At 40.7% G+C, this 16,717-nt stretch overlaps 1 protein-coding gene across 1 annotated transcript; it reads left to right on the top strand.

Annotated features, from left to right (window-relative positions):
- Positions 1-6,011: 6,011 nt before the first annotated feature.
- Positions 6,012-9,196, top strand: LOC121571830 (forkhead box protein G1-like). The gene has a single exon (XM_041883544.2). It carries the CDS (start codon positions 6,250-6,252, stop codon positions 7,372-7,374), a length of 1,125 nt encoding a protein of 374 aa, XP_041739478.1. The 5' UTR covers positions 6,012-6,249; the 3' UTR covers positions 7,375-9,196.
- Positions 9,197-16,717: the final 7,521 nt, after the last annotated feature.

Raw genomic sequence — 16,717 nt, 5'->3', positions numbered from 1 at the left:
GCGCACAATTGGCCCAGTGTCGTCCGGGTTAGGGGAGGGTTTGGTCGCCGGTATTTCCTTGTCCCATCGCGCTCTAGCAACTCCTTGTGGCGGGCCGGGCGGTCGCCAGCTGGACAGTGTTTCCTCCGACACATTAGTGTGGCTGGTTTCCGGGTTAAGCGAGCAGTGTGTCAAGAAGCAGTGCGGCTTGGCAGAGTTGTGTTTTGGAGGACGCATGGCTCTCGACCTTCGCCTCTCCCGAGTCCGTAGGGGAGTTGCAGCAATGGGACAAGACCTACCAGTTAGATATCACGAAAAAAGGGGTAAAAGTACAACAACAACAAAAATATATATAAATACATTTACTCTGCTACCACCCCTATTTTTACACAAAAGGACAGAACTCCCAGGATTTGAAAAGGGGACATTGGACACAATAAATGAAATAGCACCCACTAGTATGAAACACTAAGCGTGAAGAAAATAAAACCTCTCTGAAAGGACTCTCATATATGACTTTATTCCAAAGTCCTCACTCTCCATCTCTTGTGAACATCCATTTCAAGTGGATGAGAGGAGTGTCAGCCAAGTTCATGTTTAGCAACACTAAAAAATCTTAATCTCGCACTTACAGTGGGGAAAAATAGTATTTAGTCAGCCACCAATTGTGCAAGTTCTCCCACTTAAAAAGATGAGAGAGGCCTGTAATTTTCATCATATGTACACGTCAACTGTGACAGACAAATTGAGGGGAAAAAATCCAGAAAATCACATTGTAGGATTTTTAATGAATTTATTTGCAAATGATGGTGGAAAATAAGTATTTGGTCACCTACAAACAAGCAAGATTTCTGGCTCTCACAGACCTGTAACTTCTTCTTTAAGAGGCTCCTCTGTCCTCCACTCGTTACCTGTATTAATGGCACCTGTTTGAACTTGTTATCAGTAGAAAGGACACCTGTCCACAACCTCAAACAGTCACACTCCAAACTCCACTATGGCCAAGACCAAAGAGCTGTCAAAGGACACCAGAAACAAAATTGTAGACCTGCACCAGGCTGGGAAGACTGAATCTGCAATAGGTAAGCAGCTTGGTTTGAAGAAATCAACTGTGGGAGCAATTATTAGGAAATGGAAGACATACAAGACCACTGATAATCTCCCTCGATCTGGGGCTCCAAGCAAGATCTCATCCCGTGGGGTCAAAATGATCACAAGAACGGTGAGCAAAAATCCCAGAACCACACGGGGGACCTAGTGAATGACCTGCAGAGAGCTGGGACCAAAGTAACAAAGCCTACCATCAGTAACACACTACGCCGCCAGGGACTCAAATCCTGCAGTGCAAGACGTGTCCCCCTGCTTAAGCCAGTACATGTCCAGGCCCGTCTGAAGTTTGCTAGAGTGCATTTGGATGATCCAGAAGAGGATTGGGAGAATGTCATATGGTCAGATGAAACCAAAATAGAACTTTTTGGTAAAAACTCAACTCGTCGTGTTTGGAGGACAAAGAATGCTGAGTTGCATCCAAAGAACACCATACCTACTGTGAAGCATGGGGGTGGAAACATCATGCTTTGGGGCTGTTTTTCTGCAAAGGGACCAGGACGACTGATCCGTGTAAAGGAAAGAATGAATGGGGCCATGTATCGTGAGATTTTGAGTGAAAACCTCCTTCCATCAGCAAGGGCATTGAAGATGAAACGTGGCTGGGTCTTTCACGAAGGAGTGGCTTCGTAAGAAGCATTTCAAGGTCCTGGAGTGGCCTAGCCAGTCTCCAGATCTCAACCCCATAGAAAATCTTTGGAGGGAGTTGAAAGTCCGTGTTGCCCAGCGACAGCCCCAAAACATCACTGCTCTAGAGGAGATCTGCATGGAGGAATGGGCCAAAATACCAGCAACAGTGTGTGAAAACCTTGTGAAGACTTACAGAAAACGTTTGACCCGTGTCATTGCCAACAAAGGGTATATAACAAAGTATTGAGAAACTTTTGTTATTGACCAAATACTTATTTTCCACCATAATTTGCAAATAAATTCATTAAAAATCCTACAATGTGATTTTCTGGATATTTTGTTCTCATTTTGTCTGTCATAGTTGACGTGTACCTATGATGAAAATCTCATCTTTTTAAGTGGGAGAACTTGCACAATTGGACTAAATACTTTATTTCCCCACTGTAAAACTTGCTCTTAAATAGTTCATATTGTGGCAACACTGCTTTAATCTGTGCAGCTGTGGAATAATTGATTGCTGGGGAAATTGAAATTATTTCTTGACTTTGTCCAACTGACTGTCTGTGGTAACACACTGATGTACAGTGTATTACATTTTAGTCATTTAGCAGACACTCTTATCCAGAGCGACTTACAGTTAGTGAGTGCATACATTTTTTTTTTATATATATTTTTTTCATACTCCCCGTGGGAATCTAACCCACAACCCTGGCGTTGCAAACGCCATGCTCTACCAACTGAGCTACATCCCTGCCGGCCATTCCCTCCCCTACGCTGGACGACTTGTGCGCCGCCCCACAGGTCTCCCGGTCGCGGCCGGCTACGACAGAGCCTGGATTCGAACCAGGATCTCTAATGGCACAGCTAGCACTGCGATGCAGTGTCTTAGACCACTGCGCCACTCGGGAGGCTAGTATAGTAGAGATATTACAGTGAAACATTGAGGTGTTTCCCTACGGAACAATGGCAATGTAGTGACTTGACTGAAACTGAGGTTAATGTCCAATTGTTTCTAAAATAGCTATATCTCTATTTAATACCAGTGTGATACTGAACCTAAATATAAACACAACATGTAAAGTGTTGTTCCCATGTTTCATGAACTGAAATAAAAGATCCCAGAATTTTCCATACACACAAAAAGCTTATTTCTCTCAAATTTTGCACACAAATGTGTTTACGTCCTGTTAGAGAGCATTTATCCTTTGCCAAGATAATCCATCCACCTGACAGGTGTGGCATATCAAGAAGCCCCCGTGTATCCACAACCACAGACCACGTGTATTCACTGCAGCCCAGGACCTCCACATCCGGCTTCTTCACCTGGGGAATTGCGTACCAGCTCCTCTATAAAAACAAAATAGCATATCGCTGGCCCAGATCCTTTAGACCGAGCATATGGAGCCTTATAACACCTGCTGCTGTCTGACAGGCCTAAACAAAGGGGGCAATATCGGCTTCTCATCACTTAAGATTAGATTTGTTGGGGCTGTGTTTGAGATTTGTTAAATGGAGGATTTTGTCTCAGCTGTCATACAGTACAAACAAAGTCTGCATGATCTAAAAATCAACACATTATTCCCAATTGCAATGTAATCAAAGCCTTAGGCCAACCTCACTGACACAAAATGTACGGAATTATATCCCATCGTGTTTTTCCTCAAAAGGAAAGTTTAATTTCACAAATGATAGGTACAATATAATTATAATACAATATACATGTATTATTGTTTCAATAAAGTAATATAATCTTCACAATGTACCTTTTTAAATAAAAACAAAAATGGAATTGATATCTAAACTTAAATATAGAGAGGCAACTTAGTATTTTATTTTACATAACACCCAAACCTGTTTACAATCATTTCAGACAACCTTGTCCCTGGCCTGTTTTGTTATTCATTCTTACCCCAAAGGCCTACTAGTGGAGCCGCATCACTTACAGTATTAAGGTATTGTTTGACATAAAGGAAGCACAGAGGCAGTAATTAAAGCTAAAAGCCTAAAACATTTCAGATGTTTCTAATTGTATTTCTTCACTAGGTTTCAAAGCACTTGACACGGTAATTGGTAAGTGGTTAATTTACCCAAACGCAACATTTGATAATTTAAAATACCTCTTAAAATACCTCTGGTGAACCATCAATATGTTGATGATGATGTTCAGTGATCAATCCTAACAGCCAATATTACTTTCAATTCAATGTAATTTAAAGTTGGTAATACATTTGAAAAAAAAATCCTAAATGAAAATGACACCTCAATGTATCATGATAGAGCATATTACTTTTATAATATCAAGGATGATAATAATCTTGGTTATGAAAACTTTTGAAGTTACAATCTGTGCAAACAATACTTCAAGAATCAAAAATAAAAGACTACTATTCCAACTGAGCTCCTATTACAACTGTCCTACTACTACTACTACAACAACACACACTAATAATAATCATATGAAATTGCACAATTGTAATGGTAGGCCTATGATACACTGCTCAAAAAAATAAAAGGAACACTTAAACAACACAATGTAACTCCAAGTCAATCACACTTCAATGAAATCAAACTGTCCACTTAGGAAGCAACACTGATTGACAATAAATTTAACATGCTGTTGTGCAAATGGAATAGACAACAGGTGGAAATTATAGGCAATTAGCAAGACACCCCCAATAAAGGACTGGTTTTGCAGATGGTGACCACAGACCACTTCTCAGTTCCTATGCTTCCGGGCTGATGTTTTGGTCACTTTTGAATGCTGGCGGTGCTTTCACTCTAGTGGTAGCATGAGACGGAGTCTACAACCCACACAAGTGGCTCAGGTAGTGCAGCTCATCCAGGATGGCACATCAATGCGAGCTGTGGCAAGAAGGTTTGCTGTGTCTGTCAGCGTAGTGTCCAGAGCATGGAGGCGCTACCAGGAGACAGGCCAGTACATCAGGAGACGTGAAGGAGGCCGTAGGTGGGCAACAACCCAGCAGCAGGACTGCTACCTCCGCCTTTGTGCAAGGAGGAGCAGGAGGAGCACTGCCAGAGCCCTGCAAAATGGGGGATAACATTTACAGAAAAATGTAATGTATATACAAGTACAAATAAACAAAACCATAGAAATTATCATTTCAACCCTGGTTGTAACAGCTTCTTTACACAGTCCTAAACAAAGTTTCTGAGATTGAAAACAAATTAAGGCTGTTGCTTATTTGTTCAAGTCAAGTCTACATCATAGGCTATTCTATTTTTAAGTGAATAGCCTAACACAAACGTGTTACTTATAGGGCTACACAGCTTGTTAGTAGCACTAAATGTTATGTTTGTAGTCAATTAGCCTATATTTAGTCACAAAACTGGCCTGCATGCTGCTCAAATAGTGCGCACTCAATGCAGGAACATCACAGTACACTAGAGGCGCTCAAGTAGCGGTGTTCAGCCTGAGGAGGCTCTCTGATGTGCCTCTGATATGTCCAGCACTCAGAACAATAGTATAATTGGAGAGCATCCACAATGCTCAAATCCCCTATTAAATGCATTGTAGCCTATTCAAACCACCATTGTCCTCCATAAAACAGGGCTCACTACGACGAACACTTTAACGCGCACACCACACCACACATAGACAGAAACAGTCACACGAGCATGAACGTATGCCATACAGCCATACTCTTATGGTAAACACACACCCGCAGAGCTTTGGTGTTTTATTTGATTGGAGTCCCCCCGGAGGTCGGGCCCCTCCAGATAGTAGGCTATATGACACGTCATGAGCCATGCATTTTTTAAATTTTTACAGGACATGAGCTTTAAAACTGTAATATTTTCTCTCAGCCTCATGGCAAAATGTGTAGAATAGCAGGAAATTAGCTCTAAAACAGCTACATTTTATCTCAGCCTCATGGCAAAATGTGTAAAATAGCATGAGGCGAGTTAGTAATAAAACTGCACATTTTTCTCTCTGCCTCATAGATGGGTTGGTTGTTTAGCAACAAAACTGAGCGTGCCCAATTATGGGGCAAAACAGAGGGGGTTGGCTTAGATTGTTGTCAACATGTAAACTATATTTCGTCTAATGTTGATTCAAAAAATTAAATAAATAGCCTACATTTGCACAATGAGCACTTGTCTCTCAAATACATCGTTACAGTTGTTGGTTAGCTAGCTAGCGAATTTTTGCCATATTAGCATTGACATTAAATATTATGAGCATATTAACACGTCATAATCCATTAATTTTATTTTTAGAATGACAGTAAATTAGCTTTAGAACGGGCTGTAACACTGCGCTATGCCATTGGGTAAACGGATACAGCAACTGAGCCGTCCAGTCAAATCCTTACGAAAATGTTTGTTCTATAGGCTATATTGTGCACTGAAAGTCTATTTCGTGTTTCAACAATATCGAATGGGAAAGAGGGATACAAATCTGCAAGTTACAGGCTCCTCCCCTGTAGCCTAGTGATAAAACGGAACATCCGTAATTACTAATTTCTACATCCCAGTCCCGGCTAACTCTCTATCCTACAAGTTCCTTCATGCATGCAATGTCCTGATCCGATTGCGTCTTACCTTTTACTTTTTAAACACAAATCCCGATCATTTTTGTCAGTGTCGGGCATGGAAGATCAGAAAGAGCCGCCGATGGTGCACCGATCTACTTCGTTTAGTATCAAGAGTCTGCTGCTTCCCTCAAAATGTGACCAACAGGACTCGGTGCTACCGGAAAAAAACACTGCTTCTTCGGGGTCTGATTCGGAAAAATCCCTGGATCCTGATATGGAATCTGCGGAGAAACAAAAGGAGGGAGACGAGGGTACCTTGCGGTCGACAGAGCCTAGCAAAAATGGGAAATATGATAAACCGCCATTCAGCTACAACGCCTTGATTATGATGGCTATCAGACAGAGTCCGGAGAAGAGACTGACTCTCAACGGTATCTATGAGTTTATTATGAAGAACTTTCCATATTACCGGGAGCACAAGCAAGGCTGGCAAAACTCTATCCGCCACAACCTGAGCCTCAATAAGTGTTTTGTGAAAGTGCCAAGGCATTACGACGACCCGGGCAAAGGGAACTACTGGATGTTGGACCCTTCGAGCGATGATGTGTTTATTGGTGGAACTACGGGGAAACTTCGGAGACGCTCTGCTACCTCCAGGGGCAAGCTGGCGATGAAACGGGGAATGCGCTTCGCGCCTCTCGGTTTGGGAATAAACGATAGGGCAAACAACCCTCTGTATTGGCAAATCTCGCCGTTTTTATCATTGCACCATCCTCATTACAATGGATCATCAGCAGGATTTCTGAACCAAGGGCACGCGTATGGGTCCCTACTCCCCGGGGTGGACCAGCTGAGTAATGGGGACCTTACGCGCCATCTAGGTGTATCTGTCGGTGCTCTGGGCTTGTCAAACAGTTACGGTGTAAGCACGTCTGGTCTATTATCGGGACAGAGTGGCTACTTTGTCTCAGGGAGTCAGCACCAGCCGCCGCATCTCCAGCAGAGCGCGCAGGGCTACGGTGTACCCACGAGCTCGCCACAAACACTGCTCTCGGACTCACTCAGAACGTCCCTACAGTCATTTTCACCGGGAGTTTCTAGCGGGTTTCCAGGAGTGTTGTCACATCAAAAGAGGGTCACTCCAAATGCTTTCTTAAACTGATGGCACAACTAAAACATGGGAAGGACAAATAAAAGCACCATAGAAATGGCAATTCTAGGGGTAAACAAACAGTGATCACTAATTAGGTCAGAAACGATAATTCCTCAAAGCAAATATGGCCATATTAGGCTATTTATCCTGAAGTGCAACGAATTATTATTTTTGCGTTAAATGGACAAAAGTTGTTACCTGTGGGTTTTAAACTGTAGGCCTAACTAGACTTGCCAAATGTAACTATATTTCGGGCTATTTATATCTTGTACAAAGATTGTAATTCTTTGAATCGTTTATTTATGTTTTGTAGGCTATTTATTATACAATGTATTTACATTTTACTGTCAGTGTATTCATCAGTATTGAAGAAAAAACATACAGCATTATTCATTATTTATATAATAATTCATTTAGAAATAGTTTTTTGGGAAAACGCCTTATACAGACCAGGGTTAATAAGACACGCGGGATTGAACAAAAGCCTACAAGTTATGTCTTCTCAGGTTATCCTTCTATAGACTCCACTCTAGGCTACTGCCGTATCTGTAATGTATGCAACACATTTTAGAGAGAAGTGGAGTTTTGTGTGTACTCATAAGTTAATTATAGCCTATTTTGTCCTCTGTTTTGTTGATCGGGCCGTAATGAGCGCATGTAGATTATAGGATACAACAGTGCATGACAGTGCAGACCTCCTCGTATAATAGCATGCCCGGTGACTGACCCTTTGTTCGCATTTGTTTCCATCTTTCATATAAAGCACTTGAGGTTTCAGTTTCTCGTTAAAACCAGTTCCTCTTGTCTTGAACCTTGCCATGCTTGATACGGTGTTATAGGCTACCTATTCAGGCCTGCAAGACATCCCTTTAATTGTCTGATAATTTAGTTTTATTAGGCTACATCAAATATAAATTTGGCAAACCGGCGTAGCCTATAATATCCACACCAATATAGAATGTCTCTTCTAAATCAGTGGTTCCCAATTTTTTCTTAGTCAGGTCTACCTCTTATAATTAAACTCAAATGACGATGTATATAAGGCCTACCAGCTTCCTATAGCTATTGCCCTGACAAAATGACAAAAATGTCTGCTGACCCTTTGCTATTGCCCATGTTATGCTACTTTACTCAACTGTAAATTAGCCTACCTTAGGATTTCAGTTATAGGCTATATCCCACCTCACATTCTGAGAAAAAATGTTTGATATAGCCTATAAAAAGGGTTTGATATAGCCTAACCTAGGCCTATTCAAATAAATACAACAACAAGATCATCACTGATAGTCTACTTCCTGAATCTGGATTGCGTAACACTGGGGTAGGCCTACAGTACCAGTTTGGCAAACGCTGATCCCAAGAAATAACATTCTGCGTTGTTATTGTAATAAAGCAGTTAAGCTTTCATTACCCAGTAGGCCTATTTACTAGCAAAATAGTAGCCTACTAATAGGCTACAGGAGAAGAATGCGCTGATTAACACAATAAATAGCAATTAGGCTACATTTGACACATTTTGGCCTAACATTTGACAGATTTATTTCATTTATTGGGAATACTATACGTTTATTTATTTAACAACATTATATTTTCGAAGTTGACGATTTTTTTTGTAAATGTTATTTCAAAGTTTTGCACTTTTGGTTGTTAGAATAGGCCTACCTAATGTGAGTATTGTCTGTTTTTGTTGCTGTATGTTTTTGAAAAAAATAAACTTGATTAAAGTGTAAGACATTACACGTTTGCAATAAGTTTGCTATCATGAATGAAAAAAGAACAACACAAATCTAATGTAGACCTACTGTTATACATTCAGACACGGAGTGTACAAAACATTAGGAACACCTGATCTTTCCATGACACTCTGACCAGGTGAATCCAGGTGAAAGATATGATCCCTTATTGATGTAACTTGTTAAATCCACTTCAATCAGTGTCAATAGTCAAGAGGAAAACTACACTGAGTGTACAAAACATTAGGAACACCTGATCTTTCCATGACACTCTGACCAGGTGAATCCAGGTGAAAGATATGATCCCTTATTGATGTAACTTGTTAAATCCACTTCAATCAGTGTAGATGAAGGTGAGGAGACAGGTTAAAGAAGGATTTTAAGGCTTGAGACAATTGAAACGTGTATGTGTGCCACTCAAAGGGTGAATGGGCAAGACAAAAGGTTTAAGTGCCTTTGAACGGGGTATAGTATAGGTGCCATGCACACCGGTTTGAGTGTGTCAAGAACTGCACCGCTGCTGGGTTTATCACGCTCAACAGTTTCCCGTGTGTATCAAGAATGGTCTACCACCGAAATGACATCCAGACAACTTGACACAACTGTGGGAAGCATTGGAGTCAACATGGGCCAGCATCCCTGTGGAACGCTTTCGACACCTTGTAGAGTCCATGCCCCGACGAATTGAAGCTGTTCTAAAGTCAAAAAGGGGTGCAACTCAATATTAGGACGGTGTTCCTAATGTTTTGTACACTCAGTGTATGTAGCCTAGCATATCCTAATATGTGTTTTATCAACATAAACAAATACGCTATTTGTTATGGCTGCATGAAAAATTAGCAAATTCACAAAAAATTGGGCTTAACGTCTACACCATATAACAGCATCCCATATCCTATCCAATAGTCCGATATTGTTGCTGAATCTAACAAGGTGAAAGGCAAAATCTAAATAAAGATGATAGGTTATGTTTGTCCCAACAACAAAAAAGTGTTTTTCGGTGAAGACCATCAGCCCAAGCAGCCTAATTAATTATTTTCTAATTATCGAAATAGGCAGGACAGTGTAATTTGTTCTGGGTGCAATTACGCTTCAAAAATGTATACTTCTGTGGATAAAACTATACATAATAAAGATAAATAATAAATCGTCTAAACGTGTAAATTCAATTGAAATGTGCAATGTGTGGCAAGTGTTCGATATGCATTGCATATGATACAACTGCAGTGAAAGGATCGATGTCCGCTTTCCCTTTCATTAACTGCAATGACGTGGGGTGACATCGCGTACAGTTTGTGTTTCTGAGAGGCAACGTATACAGTTATTCTTCATTTCAAAGCAATATGCTACAATTTATTTAATATCTATGCCCATTCATTTATCATTTTCAAATATTGTATTCACATAAACATAAATTGATTGTGTTTTGTTAGTACAAAATTGTACAAAATGGTCATAGCCCAATCCCACCTAAAATACGTGCCAACCATGCCACATTTATAAAAATTGACCAAATGAATGAAGCTCTAACAATATCGCTACAGTGTAGAACTATAGGCCTACTTTGTTATACAACCATTTGGACAGAAGCGACATATTCATGATTTTTTGTAATTTAATATGGGCTATATTACAATGATTCCACCCTATCTGCAGGGTTTGGGGTAAGGCGAGGCTGATTGAGGGTTAATGTCACGTTTAAGAACGGAATCGGTCTACAACTAACCCAAGCCTCACACAAAACGTGTAACATATAGGGTACAAATAAAAGTGTAATAATGGACTCAAAGTAATAATGGACAAAAAGTAGTCAGAAAGTGTTGGGTTAATATGTGCAGATCACATTTCTTTGAGTGATTGGACCGCATATACACTCTTAGAATAAAGGGTCCCGAAGGGGTTCTTCGGCTGTCCCCATAGGAGAACCCTTTTTGGTTCCAGGTAGAACCCTTTTTGGTTCCAGGTAGAACTCTTTTGGGTTCCATGTAGAACCCTCTGTGGAAAGGGTTTTACATGGAACCCAAAAGGGTTCTACCTGGGTTATCCTATGGGGACAGCCAGAAAACCCTAGATAGCGCCTTCTTTTTTTTAAGAGTGTAGGCCTACTTTTCATACACTATTCAAAACGTTCCCGTTGAATCATTAATTTCATTTCTAGGCCTATGTCCCAAAAATAATAGGCCTGATGGTAAAGGCATGGGCTACACACTCAAGAGTAGCCAGGAGCTAGATGTGGAGGAGGCCTCGCAAGTTTGCTAGTTGGCGGAGTTGTTTCGGGGGCTCATACTCTAATGTTTAGAAAGGTTGTTGAAGACAAAAACGTAGAGAAAGTGGAACCATATTAGGAAATAAAAATGAAATAAAATATCAGAATGATGCATTGGAACTTTGATGTGACGAGAACAGCAAGACATCACACAAAGGGTAGGCCCATGTCTTATATGCTACAGAAACGGGATAGAAACAATAATATTCTCCCTGTGTTCAGGATTATTTTGTATCCATGGCGTTGGACTTTACAAAACATAAACAAGTTGGACCGTGAGGCATGCATTGCTCTTGCGTCAAGCAATATGCTGCTGGCGGTGTGAGCTGTCTGAACACGTGAATACAAAAATTAGAAGTATTACTATGCTATTTATTTTGAGGATTTATTCACTTAAACCGTATCAATACAAATAGGTTTCCCTATTATATGGACAGAATTAGCGCACCATGTTGATTTAAGTAGGCTATTGTTTTAGTTCTACAACGTGCGCAAGATTAGGCTACTGCCAGTGTGCGGGAAAATACCTCTATCTTGGAGTGATCATCCTTATGTTTGTTGTTCATATAGCACATAGATAAAACTAGTATTGTTCTTGACTACTTTGGTCATGCTCCTCCACATTTTACATGCATTATCGCATTTCTACTAGAGCATAGGCTAACGATATCAGAATGTAACTATTCCAAGCTCCTATATTCACGAGAAAGGTCAAATATTTTAGATACGTTCAGATAAAACACTTTAGATACATTGTTATTATGGATCCGTTTAAATAATTCCTCCGTTATTCAATTGATACAGCCTAAACGTGTGTGCTACAGTAGAGTTAAAGAAGAAAACATACAAACCGCTTCTCAGGAAGATATTCCAGAGTATAGCCTTGCCTTAAACAATTATTTGCCTTAAACAATATCCAGAAACAGTACACAACGTATAGCCCGATAAAAGCTTTTCATTATAAATAGTCGGCTACACAATTCAAATGGATGTAATTGGTTTTCAAGTCGAAAAATGAATGCTGTCCCTACTCCCCCGAAGTTCGCACACAGAAGCTTCTGTAGGCCTCACTACAGACAAATATAAGCTTCATATTTGGGCATCTAACATTGCCTCGGGGTTAGACATTGCATTGCCTCTGGGTTAGACATTTCAAAACCAATTGTTCTGCAAGGATTTACTGGATTACTTGTCATGTATCATTGGATGAATGATGAGGTCTGTAATACAGACAACACACCTGAATGAATAGAAGACACAAACCGTGAGGGTCTTGTGTCTTTGGCTCAAAGAAGAAATGGCATTCATTGCAGAAACAATGTGATAGCCGATTTTTATACAAGAAGCATTAGCCTACAATAATTCTTGACATCATGTACTTTGTCCAAAGTAGGCTAACGGTATGTAAACACAGGTATATTGATAAAGCACACTTCTTTAACCTCAATGTCAACTTGTTTTGACATCTCGTTGTTTTTAGCTGTAGGCTATAGATTATGTATTTTCGATGTGAAATGTAGTGTCTTTTCAACGCTTTCAGACAATGCAATTTATTGCGATAAACAATTAGTGCACTAAAATTACAAAAAGTTAACTCGAGTTACCCTGCTAAAAATTGTTTACTGTAGTTAACTACCATTAATCACAATTTTAGAAATTGTTCAAATTTGACCCTAATTAAAGATTAAATCAAATCAAATGTTAATTATCACATGCTTCATAAAAAACAGGTGTAGACTAACAGTGAAACGCTTACTTAAGGGCCCTTCTCAACAATGCAGAGAGATGCAGTATGAAAAAAGTATGACAATGTATGTACTCACTACTGTAAATCGCTCTGGATACAAGCGTCTGCTAAATGACTAAAATGTAAATGTAAAAAAATATAAATAAGATGTTTTAATTTAAAATGCCATTGGGTTGTATAATATATTTTGATTATAGTGGAAGAAAATACACAAAAAACTATATCCTAAGACAATAACAACATCTCAGCCAGGTCTGATATAAAACTTCATGTAACTATTAGATCTAGCCTAGGCTTACTTGTTATCCATGTTCAACACGAACTAGTCACAAGCTGTTACCGTAGGCTACTTTGGGATTATTTGTTTAATCTTTTGACCTGAGAACTACAGCAAAAACAGCTAAATGTAATGGAAGTTCTGTTCCGAATTGCTATAATCATTGTGTTGATTCTAGAGGCATTCAACTCAACATTCTCATTTGGTTAGCTAGCTAGCTAACGTTAGCATAACTGGCTAGCTACGCCCGTTTATTGTTGGACTTTCTGTACTTTTTCCTTCATCTTTGTTGCTCAATGCTTTGCCCATAGTGGATGGTTTTAGCACCACAAGAGTAAACTTGGGGTTATTGTTTTGCTGGAATTCCCACTTGCTGCCAAGTGTCAGCCTCCTTCCAGAGGCAACCAGGTTTTTGGATAAAATGTTTTTCAACGCAAAACCCACCACTGGTGTGTGGCCAAAGAGATCATGTCGAGTTTGACAAACGGCATTTACACTTGGATTGGAATCGGTTCTATGATGCCTTATTCTACAGTCTTTAAATGTTTGTGTGATAAGGTGCTGTTGAAGGAGTCAGGCGCAGGAGGGTAAATCACAGAAACAGGCTTTAATCCAAAAAATACAGGTTTACGCAGAAATGCGTCAAACACACACAAGGGCACAAAACGAGTGCACTGGAAAATACAAGGCACACGGAAAAATACTCCCGTCGATACCAAATACCAGCGATCCACCCAGCTACTAACCTCCACAACCAACAAGGGGGCAGAGGGAACACGTAGGGTGATATCAGGTAAAATGGGCCATCAGGTAAAATGGGCCATTTAAGGTTTGGGGGTCCCAGCCCCTCTGGAATTTAGAGCCAATGACTGCAAAGGATTTCAAACTGTTGTCATAACTGTACTTGACAAGTAACAGGTGATTTGATTGGTTCATGGTTGCTATGGTGGGCAGTGCAATAATTCAAATCAAGACTGCACCAGAAAGCTGCATGGTGAGTAGCCTGGCATACCAAATCTAACTAAACTATTATAAGGATGATAAATCTGTAAAAAACAACAACATGCCCATAAAAACTATGCATAATATCTGTCTTGATGGCATCAATCAGAAATAATGTTGTTAGTTTGGTATATGAACATATTTTTGAAAAAGTGATGCTTTTTTGGGGGCCCAATTTACCTTAACCCCTTGAGGTAAAATGGGCCACATGGTTTCAGCTAAAATGGGCCATCATTTGTGTCACTCACAAACACACATACACATGTGTTTGAGTGTGTGTGAGTGAGTTTGTGTGTAAGGGTGTGTGTTTGTGTTTGTATGTGTATGTACGTGCATACACACACACACACACACACACACACACACACACACACACACACACACCATGACCCCCCCCAACAGTAATAATGGTAGTATTTTATTTACAGTGAGTATGGCAAACGAGAAGGAAGCGAGAGGAGAGGAGAGAGGGAGAAGGAAAGAGAGAGGAAGTGAGAGGAGAAGGAAGGATGAGAGAGGAGACAAGCAGAGGAGACAGGAAGTGAGAGAACAGGTGAGGAGAAAGGAATGCAGAGGGAAATGAGAGGAGACAGAACGAGAGAAAAGAGAGGGAGGAGCAAGGACCAGAGAGGAAAGGATACAAAGATAAAACAGGGAGGGAAAGGAAGGCCAAACAACTACAATCTGTGGAAAAGAGGAGAGGATGAAGGGTGCCTTAGATGAATACAGGGAGGGAGTGAAGAAAGGAATTACAGTGAGTGTGCACTTCTTATCACGAGCATGGGGGTGTGCCGCGATCCACACTGCAAAGACGCATCAGCGGAAAGGTGACTGGCAGTGAACATGTGTCAGGGCGGAAGCCCTACCTTCCAGAGGAGGCGGAAAGGGAGCTTGCTGCCACCCTCAAGACATTGGCGCAGAGGGGGTTTCCTTCACAAAGCGTGATGTCCAGCAAGTGGCCTTTGATTTTGCAGCCAACAACGACATATCTGGTTTCTCCCTGACAGCAGGAAGGGCCGGATATTACTGGTTTCAGAACTTTCTAAAGCGAAACCCAGAGCTTGGGATGCGCAAGCCAGAGGTCCTGTCTGCAGCACGGGCTGCTGGACTTAACAAAGAGGTGGTTAGCCAGTGGTTTAACCAGTATGAGAACCTTTTGGTCGAGCTGGGTATTGAGGGCACACCGTCACATATATGGAACTGTGACGAGTCTGGGCTTCAGGACCAGTTCAGTTCGACAAAGGTTGTTGGACAGGTTGGCCAGCCATGTGTGGAGGTGTGTGCCGGAGAGAAGGGGAGACAACAACTTGTCTGGCAGCGTTTCAATGCAGAAGGTACATACAGTCGAACAATAATTATTTTTAAGGGGAAGCGTGTTCGTTCTGAGTGGCTACAGGGATGCCCGGAGAACACCAGCGTAAGGTGTTCAGACAATGGCTGGATTACCTCTGACCTCTTTCTGGAATGGGGTCAAATGTTCATTCAGTCCCTCCCCAGGGATGACCCCCAGGCCCCATCTTCTCCTCCTTGACGGCCACAGTAGCCACCATCGTATAACCTAACAAGTGAGCAACACATTGAATATATTCAAACAAAAAAATCATCCAGCAAGCATCCAGCCAAGCAAGCCAGCTGGTACCGGGCAGCAAGCAACCGAAAGGGGAAAAAAAGCAGGGCAAGAGAAGCAAATCACCTTGCAAAGTCTGCAACACCCACTATGGTGACCCAAATGACCTAAGGCTACTGAGGAATGGTTAAAATGTGTTCCATGTTCTGCCTGGTTTCATGAGAGCTGTGGTGAAGACAATGGTATCTGTGCTGACGATGGTTTCATTTGCAAAGACTGTGTTTGAAAAGTTTTCACACAAACATATCAGTTAATAATTTGGAATGTGAATTTTTGTATTTTTGTGAATGCACATTTTGTTCTAAATGTGTTGTTCACACACACACACACACACACACACACACACACACACACACACACACACCACTGACAGTTCACTGATCTATGCTGTTCCAAAATGGATTTTTTTAATTGCACATTTGAATATGTGGGTTTGCACCCAAAATGTTTTTTGAATGGCACATATGAATTTTTGTTTAATGCAGTTTAAATGTTATGTGGCTGTATAAGCAACTGTGTTTTAAAATTAAAATTGATGATAAATGACTATTTCCCTTTGGAGTTTGACTGGCCCATTTTACCTGAAGCTGTGGCCCATTTTACCTGAAACTGCTCATGCAACAAATGTTGGCAGAGCTGATGTTTCAAGAACTGTAGGGCCTAAATAATTATATTTTATTAAATAATTTCAACACAAAAT

The sequence above is a fragment of the Coregonus clupeaformis genome, chromosome 1 (genome assembly GCF_020615455.1).
Source record: "Coregonus clupeaformis isolate EN_2021a chromosome 1, ASM2061545v1, whole genome shotgun sequence".
NCBI classification, from domain to species: domain Eukaryota; kingdom Metazoa; phylum Chordata; class Actinopteri; order Salmoniformes; family Salmonidae; genus Coregonus; species Coregonus clupeaformis.
This window is presented reverse-complemented; position numbering and strand designations above follow the sequence as displayed.